The sequence below is a fragment of the Pseudopipra pipra genome, chromosome 11 (assembly GCF_036250125.1).
Source record: "Pseudopipra pipra isolate bDixPip1 chromosome 11, bDixPip1.hap1, whole genome shotgun sequence".
Taxonomy (NCBI): Eukaryota; Metazoa; Chordata; class Aves; order Passeriformes; family Pipridae; genus Pseudopipra; species Pseudopipra pipra.
Window position 1 is genome coordinate 18,298,108 of NC_087559.1, and position 16,097 is coordinate 18,314,204.

At 41.3% G+C, this 16,097-nt stretch overlaps 1 protein-coding gene across 2 annotated transcripts in view; it reads left to right on the top strand.

Annotated features, from left to right (window-relative positions):
* The first annotated feature begins 5,635 nt into the window (after positions 1-5,635).
* Positions 5,636-16,097, top strand: part of SYN2 (synapsin II) — a 178,070-nt gene continuing 167,608 nt past the window's right edge. The window contains exon 1 of one of the 2 annotated variants that reach the window (XM_064667988.1): positions 5,636-6,100. In XM_064667988.1, coding sequence (XP_064524058.1) covers positions 5,733-6,100 — 368 coding nt within the window. In that variant the 5' untranslated portion in view covers positions 5,636-5,732. The remainder of the gene's footprint in view (positions 6,101-16,097) is intronic. The other variant, XM_064667987.1, reaches the window with a different exon arrangement.

Genomic DNA, 16,097 nt, shown 5'->3' on the forward strand with positions numbered 1-16,097 from the left:
TGAATCCTAGACATATTGCATAGTACTGGCTTTTGATTCATTTGAGAAAAAAAAGAGTAACAAAACATAATTCTATTGTTTAGCTTCTGTGCTGCCATCCCTTTAATTCTCTGCTCAGTTTGCATATTGCACATTAATGGCTTATCAGGTTTTCACATATATGGTATTCAAAATTAATTTGTGGTAACAAAACTAGGCAATTAATTAAGTAAATGTGCATTCATCTTAATCGCTTGATTAGTCACTTAAAAAGAACATTACAGTTTTATTGTGAAGACCAAATTGGATGTAAATGTCATATTTTGTTTGCTGTATTTCATCTAGAATTGTGGTTTACAGGGCTTTATTCTTTTTAATAGAAGCCAGTCCTGGGTTCATTTTTCACTACAGAACTGTGCTGTAGTTGATCTCACATTTATCTATTCAATCAATTAGAATGAGTCAGAATGGTAGGACACTTTCACTCTAAATTTCATAATGTCAATACAAAATCTGCAGAAGAAAAAAAGTTAAAAGAACAGATCGAACCATTTTTTGTTGATTAAATTCACTGTGTATGATTTACCTGACAGACTTTTTCATCTTCAGAGGATGTTTATGTACTGTTTAACCTCTTATTTGGAGGATGAAAATTTTATTTTTATATCATGGGGCTTTTTTTCTGATTAGGAAAATCTCCAGGTTTTACAGGCCAAGAATCCCAGCCTGTGTAGGGCTGTAGACTGGCTGTACACCACGTGCAGCTGGTGGAACTCGAGCCCTCAGCTCTGTTGTTTGCAGCAGATGAACTTTTTTTTTCTTCTTTACTTTTTCTATGGCCTTTGTATAGTATTTCTTGTTAGTTTTATTCTTTAGATATCAAACAAAGCGAAGTCCTAAATTATACAACTGGCAGCTATACATTGACTGGAACCTATGAGGAATTTATATTTTTCTGCTTTTTAAAAATATGTTTACTCTGCTGTCTTGTTCACATTCCAGTGTAACATTCACCATGACTATATGTCTCATTTTTGTTACATCTGCTACTTGTTCCTTTTCATAACAGTGCCTCTCCTCCATGCCAAGTTTTGTTGATAGGATTCTCCCTACATAATACCTGTAGTTTGTAAACAGTTTGTTTAAAAAGATCTGTATTTACTCATCTGCAAAATACTGAATGTGTCTTACTAGTTGGGGGTTCTGAATCTGTCCATATAATGATTTTTCTGTAATACAGAACATGGATTTTAAGAGGAAGCACTGCTCACTGAGATGCAAAGAAATAAACCAGCTGTTTTTGAGATTAGTAGTATAATAAAGACTGAGATCTCAAACCAAAGAGTAGAAAACACAAGAAATACAGGAGGTGATATAGGCATACCAGATTTATTGCATTCCTCTAGATGTATGATGACAGTAAACACTATTTTATATATACTTTAATGTATGTATATTATCACATGAAGTTAAGATATATATTAAAATACCCCTTATTTATATGGTCAATTTGTCGGTCCACATATATAATTGGTGTATTTTTTGTCCTACATTGTATTTAAAGGTTAATTATTTAGATTTCTGAGGCTTGAGTTCTGAGATACTTGCAAGATTGCCTTCAGCCTTTCCAGAAGACTAGTCTGATGTAGGGGCAGCAGTTTGAGCCTTAATCACATAGTAAAAAACTGCTTGAAGTTCCTTTGTATCTGTATCAAGGTATTTAAAAAATAAAATAAATTATAAAGAATCAATAAAGTACGGAAGGTTGTAACCTGTCTGTTTCTATTACAGGTTATTCTCATGTCAGGTATAGAATTTGTTTTGAACTCCCCCTCACATCCCAGCAAGTATTATCCATGAGACTGTAAAGCCCTCTTCTGTTGTATGAATTCATCCCTGTTCAAAGCTTGCAAAGGTAAAAGTCTAGCCTCTAATAAATTATGATTTATTAAATAAATTGTCATGAGTTTTCTAGATAAGATTTAATGGACTGCTGAGCACAGAGGATGTATAATACAGCACAATTTTTGTTGTTGTTCCTTTCAGGAACATGACCATCACGCAGGAAATGACCACCTGAGAAAAACCCAGTTCTGGTTAATTTGTGCTCTCTGATATTGTTCATAAATCAGAGCATGAGAGCCTAGATTTGGGACAGGAGGACTAGGCTGACTTTGTGTCCTTTCTAAAGCAATAACCGAGGCAGTTACTCACCCGTGTGCCTATTTCTGTCACATCTTCATATGGTTTAACTGCACTTCTGCCACCTTGGACAACCAAGTGCAAGGAAGATCAGAAATAGAAAGCTGACATGTTTTTGCTTCAGGGACATCATAACAGCAGGAGTTCTGGGACAATTCAGTGAAGCTGTCTAATGAAACTCAATGAAACTGTGCTAGTTAGGATGCTTCATCCTGTCTTTTTATTTTCCTCTCAGTTTGCCAACACAACTAATTCCCACTAATTTGATATCTTTTGGCATTTTGATTTCAATGTTAAGAAACAAAACTGTATTTAAAATTGCTATTGTGATCTCTGCTTTGATATTGAGTCCTTTTGTCATTTGACATAGTGGCAATTCAGTATTCGCACTTCCTAAGAGACATAATCATGTTGAATTACCTCACAAATGTGTTGTAAGGTGTTGAATTATCATGAATAATAGGTTGGACAAAAAATGCCATTAGTTCACTTTCAGGCACAGTTTTATGTGCTATGAAATTCGGCAAACTCCCTGTAATCCCTACTGATGCTCTTTGAACCAAGTTCTCCATCACAGAAACAACAGTGCTACACGGAGAGTTCTGCTCTTAGCTTTGTTCTGTACTAGAGAACAAGTGTTTGAAACTTTGACCAAATTCAGCTGCCAGTTGCCTTAGTGCAGTTTTGGACTTATAAGGTTGCTACAATACTGTTTAAAAATCCTCTGACCCAAGTAGTTGAGGATGATTGATATTTTTTAGCATTTTTGTCAGCATAGTGGTAAACCATATAGGGAGGAAAAGTAAAAAACCAACCAACAAACAAATCCTACAAAAAAACCCAAGTGCAAATTTCTGAGAAGATGCTTGTAGAGAAGAGCCAGTACATTCAAAGTGAATAAAGTGTGTAAACTCGGAAATACCTTCTATTCTAGCATTCCACATAGCCACAGCATATTCAGAGTGCACAGGCTAAGTGAAAAGGCTTCTGCTACTTGTCCAAACACTGAATAGCTTGTGAAACCAGAATGGGCAACTGTTTTGGACCTATTAGAATTGGTCCTTAAAATCTGAAAGTAATTGCTTGGCTGGACTGAGAACCTACGAGGAAGTACCATGGTTAGGAATCAGATTTCGTCAATCAAAAACCAAGTTTTCCACACAGATATGTTAACAAGGATAGATCTTGCATCGGTGACATTTGAGCAGCTTAACCACTCTGCTGAATATTTCTTTGATTTTGTTTTATGGTAATGGAACCTGACATGCAGATTGCTCCCTATATTTCCGTTTGCTACATGTATCTTGTCTTCCTACAAAGAACACAGCTGACACTGAAGGTAGTTTTCAGTCCTGTAGTAAAAACCTGGCAAATACTTCTGCTAATGTGCACAAAATGTAACACAGCTCATTCCTGCCATGGTTAATTGGGCTCCACAAGATCAAGTGAATGTTGTCAGTACAATATTGTATAACTGCTCCTCAATCTAGAATGGGAATCTAACAAATATCTAAACAGAATTTTTCAGTATCAGACTGGTTAAGAATGTTTTCAGCAATCCCTTTACAAGGAGGATGAAACAGTTTCTATCACATAAAAATCCACATCTGGAAAAGTATAAGCAGTCCCTTTTTTTCCTTTGAATTTGGTCAGCTTTTCAGATGAGAAGGAAGGATGGATTGTCAATACAACAAACAATTCCTCAGTCTTGTGAATTTTATCATTTTTGCACATGTAACATGAGTGAAAATGCTACATTTGCACTTGCCATGGTGAACTGCAAGTGCTTTGCTTCTCTGTCACGTGTTGTAGCTGATTTAACTCATGTTACTGCACTTACAGACATGCTTTTAAGAAATACAAATGGCCCCAAGAGATCTCAACACAACAAAAATATTCTCACTAGATCCTACTAGACCTAAATTTATCTCCATGTAAGTACAGGTCCACACCTTCTCTGGCAGCGTGGGACACAGAGTGCTGAAGTGACAGCAACACTCTAACTGCAGTTGTAGCTCAGGGTGGTTCCACTTGTTTACATTTTCTGTGCCCCACATGCAACAAGCTGTACTTGCACATACATATTATGGCTTGGCAGAGGCAACATTTTCCCCCAGTATGTCCATGGTGTTTAAAATGTAGTCATCTTCTAATAACCTTGCTGTTTTATTAGTATTTGTCATTATATAGCACATGAACATTTCTAAATTTGGCCATTCATTACAGAATCCTGTGCAGTTCTGCCTTCAAACATGTAAACTTCAAACTGTTATAGTGCTAGCACCAGGGATTTTAGTAAACCTCTAATTTTAAAAGAAATCACTGCATGACTTTACTGTGTTTAATATTAGAGTACCTGTTAGACACAGTATGGCCTGGAAAGATCAACTACAAAATGATTTGTGATTATGTGTATCTTGCATAAAAGGATAAAGGCTGAGTTACGTATTTTATGTTAAACATGTAGTGATTATCCCAAAACTCGGACAAAAGAGAATCCAAACTACTCTTAAAGAAAGCATAGCTTTTAAGAGATGGAAAAGCACCCATAATTCTCATGACAATGTGAAATTGCTTGAAGATGCACAGCACTTCACCTTCATTAATCTGCTTTTTAAAATAAATACTTGGGGGGTATTATAATAGAGGTTTCATTACCATTTCGGGGGATGCCGGTGTGGCAGTGCCTGCTCACACACTCAGCGCAGTTCCGAGTTGGGATCGCTGCCCTCGCACACCGCAGTGGTCGCACTGGGAGCAGCAGGACCGTGCCCTGCCCCGGCTGGAGCGTGTGCTGCTGCCCGCGCACGGCCGCTCTGCCCCGCGGGTCTCCCTCCCTCTCCACCTCCACCACCGCCACCCTCTGCTGCGCTGAACGGCGGCCAGCTCCGCTGCCAGGACTGCCGTGTGGGGATGAATTACGGCCCTCGGCCCCCGGGCTGGACATAACCCTCAGCGTGGGGGTGAATTACAACCCTCGGCCCCCGGGCCGGACACCACCCTCAGCGTGGGGACGAATTATGGCCCTCGGGCCGGACATAACCCTCAGCCCCCGGGCCGGACATAACCCTCACCCCCGGGCCGGACATAACCCTCACCCCCGGGCCGGACATAACCCTCACCCCCGGGCCGGACGCCCCCCTCAGCTCCCGGGCCGGACACAACCCTCACCCCCGGGCAGGACATAACCCTCACCCCCGGGCCGGACGCCCCCCTCAGCTCCCGGGCCGGACACAACCCTCACCCCCGGGCCGGACGCCCCCCTCAGCTCCCGGGCCGGACACAACCCTCACCCCCGGGCCGGACACAACCCTCACCCCCGGGCCGGACGCCCCCCTCAGCTCCCCGCCCCCGCCCCTGGCCCGGCGCGGCCCCTCCCGCCCGTCTCGCGCGCGGCCGCCCCCTGCCGGCGGGCGGGGGCGGTGCCGGTGCCGGGGGAGGCGGCGCTGCCGCCGCGGCCGCAGAGAGGCGGCGACCGCTCCCGCCGGCGGATCGGGATCGCAGAGCCCGCGCCCGCTCCCGCCGCAGCCCCGCCGCTCCCGCCCGGCCAGATGATGAACTTTCTGCGGCGCAGGCTCTCGGACAGCAGCTTCATCGCCAACCTGCCCAATGGCTACATGACCGATCTGCAGCGGCCGGAGCCGCAGCAGCCGCCGCCGCCGCCTCCCGCGGGCTCCTCGGCCCCCGCCTCAGCCTCCCCGGCCGCGGAGCGCCGGCAGCCGCCGCAGCCCGCGCCCCCCCAGCAGCAGCCGCCGCCGCCGCAGCAGTCGGCGGGCAGCAGCTTCTTCAGCTCCCTCTCCAACGCCGTGAAGCAGACGGCGGCCTCGGCCGGGCTGGTGGACGCGACCTCCGCCGTCTCCGCGGCTGTCGGCAGAAAGTTCAAGCTGCTCCTGGTCATCGACGAGCCGCACACGGACTGGTAGGTGCCCCCCGCATGCCCCTCCGCGCCCTCCTCCTCCCCCCATGTCCTTCCCCCATCCTCACTGCGGTCCCTTCCCCCGCGGATCCTTTCCCTGGCAGGTGTGGGCTCACCTGGGGCGGAGGGACGCGCCTCGGGCCCCGGGGAATGAAGCTGCGGGTGTGAGTGGCCGGGGCGCCGGGCAGAGCCCCCCACACTCGCCGGGCGGAGGACCCTGGCTGCCTGGCCTCGCTGAGGGTCTGGAGCGCAGCGTTACGGTCTGGAAGATGGAGCACAAACCAGCGAGCCCCGGAGCGCCTGACTAGCCGTGAAATCTGTTTTCCATCACACAACACTGAATAAAACGTATTTACCGCCCTGACAAAGCATATCCTGTGTTCTCTGGAGAAATAAAGCACCCGTGTGTAGCGGCAGGTAGGATTTAGGTGTCCTGGGCACGAATTTCTCTGTGGAACTGCGTGTGGTTGTAGCGTTGCGTGTGTTAATTCGTGTTTACGAGCAGGTTTGTTGTCACGCAGATTCCGCTGCTTCTGTGGCAGCGTCTCAAATGCGCGTTCGGGTGAAGGTCCTTCACGGTGTTGAGGACCAGCCCTCGGTTCTACCGTAGCCCTTTGAATTCGTGTGGTTAGGGTAATCAACTTGGCAGGTTTTATTTGGGCTGAGTCTTTTGCTTCCACTGTCAGCATTAAAAATGTGGCATTTACAATACCTGAAACTTGTACATCAGCTCGTTTCTCCTGTGCCTGGCTGGTACCAGCAGGAGAGGTTATTGGCTGTTTCAGACCTGTTTATCACGAACGGCTCCAGTGGATGCTGTGGTTTATAGGAAGGACATATTCTTATTAATCCTTCTCTCATTTGTTTCCATGTGTATTTGCACATCAAGCTGTGAATCGTCTCATTGCTAATTACAGTATAGAAGGTCTTAACAGTGCCTTAAAATATTACAGAGTAAAACAAGTATGTTTTTATAACACTGACATCATTCAGTAAGGGATTGTGGGGATTTTTTGTGGGAATATTTTATTATCAGCTTCTCAAATTTACAGTCTTACTGTCTAAATGGACTTGTGCAGCTCTATGATTTGATCCAAATTACCCAATTTGCTTTAAAATGCTACTTTAAATAAAATACCTGAAACAAAAATGTAAGCCTTTATTTGTAGCAAATATGTTATTAATGTTAAGATAATATTACCTGTTACAATTTTCAGGTTTTTTCTTCTGTTTGGTTTTGTGGTTAGCTGTGTGTGTTGTCTTTTTTTAAAAAAAAAAGATTGTTGTATCTGCCAGACTAAGGCAGGCTCTGTACCTACGTCATGGAGATGCATCCATGGACACTGCTCACTGCCTTGCAGAAACATCTATTTATTTCATATTCTACAGTGCACAGATTTCTGCTTGGGAAATTCAATAACTCTATATGTTCATAATGTTTGTTTCTGAGAGATTTTTTCAATGCTTACTGAAGCCATCCCGTGTATTGTGAACGTGACATTTTTTACGTACTTTATGAATGCACCCCAAATCAACACAATCTGTTGATAGTGGCAGAGCTTTTAAAGCTCTGCATAGTGAGTGCCACCAAGAGCACTCCAGCAGTGACAAATGTGCCCAAGGTTACTCATGCCTACTTGCTTTTGCTTTTTTTTTTTTTTTAATTTTATTTTTTTCCTCTCATAGTATGCGACATGGATACATAATAGTTCTAGAAAGAACAATTTGTTGTACTGGCTCTTTCCTCTCCAAGAAACTAGTAATTTTGTAACTGAAGATTATAAAATAAATTTTGAAAAACATATGTATGATCCTTGTGGGTCCCTTCCAACTCTGGATATATGTGTATTCTCATAATACATGCGGGAGAGTTTGTTCCATACCTTTGGGAGTACTGATGTCCGTATGGATATGCATTGATCTGCTATAGTATTTGACTATAAGGGCTAAAATGGAATATGTGTTATAATTCGGGGGGGGAAAAGGAAGATTGGAACTGGCAGCAGGTGAATGTCAGTGTCTGGTGGCTCCAGCTCCCTGCACTGCTGTGCAGTTTAGCAAGAGGAGGTTCGTAGAGCTGCTGTCATGTGATGCACTGAGCAAACCCTGTCAATAACAAGAAAAACAGCACCAAATCATCTCTTAGAGCATCCTGAGGAACCATTCCAGCTGATTTACGTTAATCCTGAGAGGAAGATCATATGCTGGGTGTTTGTTTTTGTGATGCTTTGATGTTTGTCTTAAATTGAAAGCGTATGTTTTGCTTTTGGATTGCAGTTTCAATAGAAATCAAAGGATTTTGGTCTGGATCACACTGAAATCCTGCTGATTCAGTATCCTCTTTTCATCCAGGGTCAGGGGAAGCATAAGCACCTTCATCTGTCAGCAAAGGATATTCTCTCTTACTCTGGCATCAAAGGGACATTTTATTTCTAATATATTTTATTTCTATGAAATATTGACTCATACTTGAAGCCTGAAATTTAGTAACCCAACATTGTTATTGTGGCTAATGGAATCCTATGGGATATTCTACATAGAAACAAATGCTCAGTTGTTGCTTGCATTTTATAATCTTGATCTCAATGACACCTTTCCTCAATTTCTTGCCCTAAGAGGTTTGTCCTAATGCAAGTCTTGAAAATTACCTTACTTTTATGAGATAGGACAGAGTAAAAATTGGGAGAATTGGCTTATCTGTACTAGTTTGTATATTTTTGCTATGTTACCTGACTTCTTAAGGGAAAAGAAAATACAATTGTTGTGTCAAACTATCCTCCTTTCTCAATCCAACACATGCTAGAGCTGTGAAAGATAATTATTTTCCTACACATTCGCTGAAACTTACAGCCACATAGAGGAGAGAGCCCTCTAAGGTCTTCTTCTGAAGGCAGGACTGCAAAATAAGATGATGTCAAAGCCGTTCTACCAACTGTAGCTTTATACGTGCCTCAGTGGCAAGTGAAAGGAAAACAGAAAAACAGACGGAAGGTTGTAGTCAGCTGTCAGAGACAAATCCAGGACAAGTGGTCTTTGTTGGTTCTGGTTCTCCTGGAAGACTTTCTCTTAGTCAGTTTATACAATAAATGGTCCTGTCGTCCTAAGGTGGAAGCAAAGAGCCAGCAATCGTTTTCACCAATTATCTTTGAAACTTTCTGTTGTTGCACAACAGCACCGTAAGGAGGAGGTGGCCTGTAATGCAAATACTCCTTCCAATGGAACTGAACTGTTAATTTACATAAGGGCATTGAAAAAGCTGATTTTATTGTCAGGGCTATTCTTTATGCATTTGAATATGACATCTTTTTCAACTGCAGGTGTGCACTGAACAGACCTTTTCAATACCTTGATGTCCAGAACCCTTTTCTGAGTTGACATATCTGATTAAGAACCCTGCAAAGTATTTAAAGATGTAGTGGAAAAGAGCCTGATTCACAGATGCTCTATGGATCTGTTGGCACTGGGGAAAAGCTTCAAGAACCACTTGTTAGGTTTAATGATGATTTGATGTGGCAGAGGACAATGGCTGTTTTACAGCTTTAGGGATCTTTGTTGGTAGCTTTACAAATGGAGGAAACTAAGAAGTGAAATAATTTGTTCAAGGTCATCCAGGAGACTAGTGACAGAGCTATATTAAAACCTAGACAGCTTGCTTAACCTTTTCTTTTAATTCTCATTTCCTAGTTACTGCTCTGCACTAAATGTCTAAATTTTCAGCTAGATAAGTTTATTTTAAAATGTTTTTCATTTTCTCAGGAAATAACCATTTTGTTCTGTACACAAAAAGTACTGAATCTTCAGTGCTGAACGAGCAATTGATTAAAGGCCATACATCAGTCGCAAGGTGCCAAAATGCTGTGTATAGATTATTATCTTTATTAAAAGCTTATGTGTAATATTTAGAAAGCTGTTTCAATATTGAAAACTAATCATCGCTTTGTCTGTCTTGTGCTTTAAAGATTGAATATAAAACTTGTTGGCAGTAACGATGAAACTATAAAAAGTATCAAGTCGGAAAATTTTTTTCTTGTATTTTTAAGCAGAAATATGGTTAAAAGTATCAGTACCCTTTTTTTTCCCCAGAGGATTACACATTTCTTTCAATGTTTACTGCCTTGGTAGTTAGTCATCTTGTGATAGGCCTGAAAGATAATCCCCAATTGGCTGGGACAAATGCTATATGAAGAGCAAACTTTCTGTTTTAAAATGACTGTCATTTATGGGCAAACATTGCTCATCATGAATGTTTTTAATATGAACACTGTTGTCATAGTGCAGCAAAACACTGGTTTGTGATACAAAAATGTAATAAAGTGAGCAGCATGAGTTTCTTAGGGTTTTTTTTTGTGGTTTGCTTGGTTTGGGTTTTGCATTTACTAGAAGGTGGGAAACAGTTTCAATTAAAAATACATATGTGATTGTTTTATGTAGGATAACTACCAAACAGTTTGCATGAATGTACTGCCATGAGAATTCACTGCAGTCTTTCTTTTCAGTTTGTTCAATGGTTCAGTTGTGAATAACTAATTAGTATTTCCTTATTCCAGTTGGACAAGAATTCTCATTTCTCTTATTTGATTGTAACACATTGATTTAGTAGATGTGGTTTTTATTGCGTTCAGTGTAAGTTTTCTGTTAGCAAATTTTCCAGTTTTAGGAGGTGTCATCTGATTTTAATCATGCATAAATGAGGGTGAGTGCTTTGCCAGAGCACTCTCTAGTCCTCTGGGATGACTCTGGAGAAGGACAGTGTCCTTGCCAGCCTCCTGGCAAGACAGAGCATCCTGCCACCAGGACAAAGGATGGAGCCAGATGTGGAATGGGGAGGGAGAACCAGGGCGTGGGTAAACGGGGAACTACTACTGATTGAAGGGATCCCTTGGCAGGGGCTGAAGGTGAGACACGTTTGGAGGCAAGGCCAGTGGTGTTGCAGAGGAGTAAGAAGTCTGCTTTTTAGAAGAGTCTAAGCTCTTAAAACTGACCAAATGGCCAAATGTAGAGTGTAAGGAGAAGGTAATCTTGTTAATAGATGTACTTTTTATGGGAAGGAAAAAAAAAATACACTAGCTCAGTTTGTTAAAACTTGGTGCAAATAACACCAAGAGTGTAAGGAAAAGGTAATCTTGTCAATAGATGTACTTTTTATGGGAAGAAAAAAAAAATACACTAGCTCAGTTTGTTAAAACTTGGTGCAAATAACACCAAGAGTGTAAGGAAAAGGTAATCTTGTCAATAGATGTACTTTTTATGGGAAGAAAAAAAAAATACACTAGCTCAGTTTGTTAAAACTTGATGCAAATAACATCAAGGTCAGGGATTCAGTCTCCTGTATGGGCCATTCACTTCAGAGATGGACTTGATGATCCTTGGAGGTCCCTTCCAACTCAGAATAGTCTGTGATTCTGTGATATACTAAGTTGCTTTTACTAATTTAAAATGCTAATTAGCAACTGTGCCTTTTGCAACAAGAAACTCCTAATATTAAAGTAAAAGTAACCTTGCCTTTGAGATAACACTGTAATCTTTCAAGGAGGCAACAGGTTCCTTAAAACCCCTGAAACTGAGCAAGGGGGATAAAGATTTTACTTTGGTTTCTCTCTGATTTTTGCTTCATATGAAAATTTCTTGTTTCAAAATTATCTTTTTGAGGCATTTCAGTCTAACTGTAGTTATGGCCTTTGGATGGAGGCCCTAGCACTCCAAAAAGGAACTGGCAACCAGATTTTACATGAAGACAGTGCATACTTAGCGCCTTACAAGCAGGTAATTAGATCAGCACTACTTCCCGGCACACACTTCAGTTTCCAGCTCTGCATTAAGGGCTCTCTGCTTTTGCAATCAAAATAAAAACCCAGTTAAAGGAGAGATGCAGGCATATGTGTCTGTGGGCTGGGAGGACACAGGCACACGAAGGAAACCACATGGGTTTCTGCAGAGCAAGGTGAAATTTATCCTGAGCTCTGTCTCATTTACTGTGAAAGCAGCAGTGAAGCTTAGCTCATTGAACTGTGTCACTTGTTCTTCATCCATCATTTAAATTTTAGGTGCCCACTGACCAGGGCATGAACAGCAGGAGGTGCAGCTGAGCTCCCTGCAGTGTGGAACATGGTAACAACCTCAACTTGGAGTGCACAGCAACCTCCTGCAAGTTGTGTTTCATGTCTGTTCACTGAAACAGCCAGCTGGTACAGCACCAGGCAGTGTGTGTGCTGGTATTTTAAGATGATCCAAGATAAACTTACTGATTTTTTTTCTGTTTATCTACAGTTCTGTCGTGTGTAATTTGTCGCTATATTAGTATAAATAGCAAAACACACTATGGGATAGAGATTACCTCTTTGACTAGATAGAAAATTTTAAAAAAGCTCTTAGTGGGAAACACTTTGTCCTCCATACTCTGTGTATTTCTCTATCTAAACAAACTCTTACAGGCTCTAATGTTATTTTAGGCCACTTAGTGTATATGAGATTCTGACTATAGATTTGGACAGATTCTATCTCTTGTCCTCCTCCATCCTACTCGTGTTCCCTGTGCTCAGGATTCAAGTGAATTTTTTCTTTTCTTCTTGATCTTTGAAGAGACAACAGAAATATCTCTGAAACGTAATGAAACCTATAATAAAATATTTAGTTGAATAGGTTGTATTAGGAAAAAAAAGTTTGCCAATATTTTCTTCTAAAATTTGCTTTCACAGAAAGTAAATGGAAAAATTGGCAAGGAAATAATGGATTTTAGGTAGGTTTATTTCAAAGTAATGAGACTGAAGTGAGAGTTAAAAGGAATAACAAACTGCTTTGTAGACTATAGAACCAAGTAAAATAAGAAATTCTACTTACAATCTATTCAGAATTTGATAATGGTTTGCCAGTAGCAAATTATAATCTGTTGAAAGAATAGATTATTAAAACCTATAATATTAGGCTTCTTATTGTTCATCTTGAAAAAGTGTGTCTAGAGGACTTCTTGTATTCTGAGTTGTATCTGTTTTAAATGGATGTCGTTTGCCATTCTGTAGCGCTGTAGGGCACTGGAAGACTGTACATGTTTTTGCTGAAAGCATGTTTCTCCAAAAGACTGATGCTGACTATTCCCACAGTATCCATATGTTCTTAAAGCTGTGACTTCACTATATGCAGTTTTAGTACTCAGTTCTTAATAGCACCATGCAAATCATAGAAGAATTTGTATCCAATACCACATAATTGTATTACCTTAGCTCTTGGGAATCTGCTTTAATATCATTGAAATAGGCTGATGTTTGAGATTTTTATACATTTCTAGATAAGATACACTGCAACCTGCATTTAAAAACATGATAAGACCTTAGTGAAAATATGTGAGTATGAAGTTCTGTCTGAGGCAGAGACTGGCAAACAGTCAGGTTTCCATATACAACCTCCACAGAAGGATTCTAGACCTGGTTGGATGAACACAGCAGAAAAGGGTAATTACAAGTAGGTGGAAAAGTTGTCAAGAGTGGAAAAGAGTCAATTGGCAGAGAGAAAGCAGTGTTGTAGATGACAAAAAGTGAAGCAATAAATTATTAAGTAAATGTTACCTGCAATAATGGTACTGTTTCCAAAGATGAGGCAACTCACCTTGTGGAGTGAAAAAATTGTGCAATGAGCTGATAAGACTTCACAGCCCCCATGGGTGAGAGGGCAGCGTCATATCTTGGGCTAGAATGAAAAATGCTTGCTTGATTGCACTGCTGCCTTTGCTAATTAAACAGCTTTATCTGTGCTGAGTCAAACTGATCTTCTCATAGAAAAGCTTGTGTGCTTTCAGCCAGCCAGCTGGAGGGACAGGTATTCATGAAAACACGAGCTGCAAACTTGTTTAAGCTTTATGCAAAAAGCATAAAGACTTTGCTGGTTTTGCTATACCCACTGTCACCACAGGTGTGTCCCTACCTGGCTGACACTCAACTAATAATGAACTGATTCCTAACAAAAAGTTGGTGACTAGGGTTTATAGATTTGCAAGCCAAAGTGATGGAAATGTTTCATTCAGAAGACACTGACTCTTACATCTGACGAGGCTGTTCCTGGTTTTCCTTCAGGTGTCTCGAGCAGTGCAGGGTTCCCCTCAGCTGGAGCTGAGGCCTGGTGCCTTTGGATGTGTCAGGGAATAGTGAGGGATGTGTGAGGCTCATGCTGTGGTTGTGGCTGCCCATCCATGAGCATGCTGATCAGGGCTGCCAGCCCATACCTGCTTGCTCCTTTTGGAATTGCAAATGTCGGTGGGATTCATTTAATTAATAGATTGGTCCAGTAGACAGTGCTGAAGAGCGTGGAACTCCAGGTTTTTAGAGCCTGGATTTTTTTGCACGCTGTAGTTGTCTGTGCCCTTCCTGTGTCTCTGTGATAGGAGCAGGTAGAAGACAACTGGGATGTCACTTTGTTGTGTAAGTGCACTTGGGAGTAGCTGTGAACACTGTTCCCTTAATTTTTACCTCCGAACACCTGTGTTTGCTGGGGCTCAGCCCACTTTTTGTAAGTTACTGTGAGCTCCTCATATAAGAGGTGGGGGCAGGAAAAGAGAAATTAAGGACTTAGTCCCAGCTGTGCAGAGAGAGGCATAAATGGGCTTTCCCTATTTTCCTTTTTAAACCCAAACAGCTCTGAGAGGTTTGGTGTCTAATAAGTGTGATGAACTGTTTTTGCCCCTCATCACATACCACCATCAGCCAGCCAGGTGGTAGAAGTTTTTAGAAAAGGCAGGTTTGGTACAACCATTAAATGCACTTTCTTTTAGTTGTTTTTTTTTTTTTTAATAGATGTTCCATGTTTGACCTTGCTTGATTAATCATTTTGTCTCTATAGCCTTATAACCCAATTGGATATTGGTGTTTATAACACATCGTATACACTGATTGCTAGTAGGAGTTATTAAAAATACGCACATTTCTTTGAATTTTTATCAGGTGATTAAAAAAATAAAATATTATCAGAGCCCCATATAAAATATTTTAAATATTTTCATTCTGTTCTAAAGCACTCACATAAAGTGATTTTATATAAACTTGTAGATTTCTTCAATTTAATGAATTATTTCTTTTTATATCTTTTATGTTATTAAAATATTTCTATATTTTAAAATGGAAAATGGATTAAACAAAACTGATATGACCTTTAGGAAAAAATGTTGCTATAATTTCCTGTCTTAAACCCCATTTTTTAAAAATATTACTTCTACAGAAATAAACTGTGAGTGACTAAGCATTAGGGAATCTCACAATGAATAGATGAAAGCACAGAAATTGTTCTTTAAAGAGGTGATAGGTATGGTTTCCTCATAAATATTGAGCATAAACAGTCGTAAATCAAACTATCAGCAATATGTGCTGCTTATTGGAGAGCTCCTGCAGATCATACAGTCATTGAGGTTGGAAAAGCCCTCCCAGCCCACTCAGTCCCCCCTGTGCCCAATGCCCACCTTGTCCCCCAGCCCAGAGCTCTGAGTGCCACATCCAGGCCTTCCTGGGACACCTCCAGGGCTGGGAACTCCAAACCTCCCTGGGCAGCTCCTTCCAGTGCCTGACAGAAAGAAATTCCTCCTGATATCCAACCTGACCCTCCACTGGCTCAGCTTGAGGCTATTTCCTCTTCTCATGTGGAATTAATTAGGAGATAATTATTTTGGTGTTTGTTGATAAGGCGTAAAGCCTGTGGCATGACTGGTAATAAATCCCAAATTACATCTGTGTTTGGATGTGTCCCTGTCTCTAGGAGTAAAAGTACGCTCATCCCAGTAACTTTCTGAGTAGGAATTTCAGAACTGAGTGCGAGTTTAGATATTCTCCATGCATATCTGAAAATAAAGTGGTTCTCTCATGCAAGAAGTGCTGCTGTCTCCCAGTTTTGACCTTGCAAATCTTATGCTGTTTATGAAACATTGACTTTTTTTGCTGAATTGCCTGGTTTGTAGGGCCTGAAATCTGCTAAGCTACGAGCTTACTGCTTTCTGTTGAGGATTGTGGCAGATGCCAAGATCCTT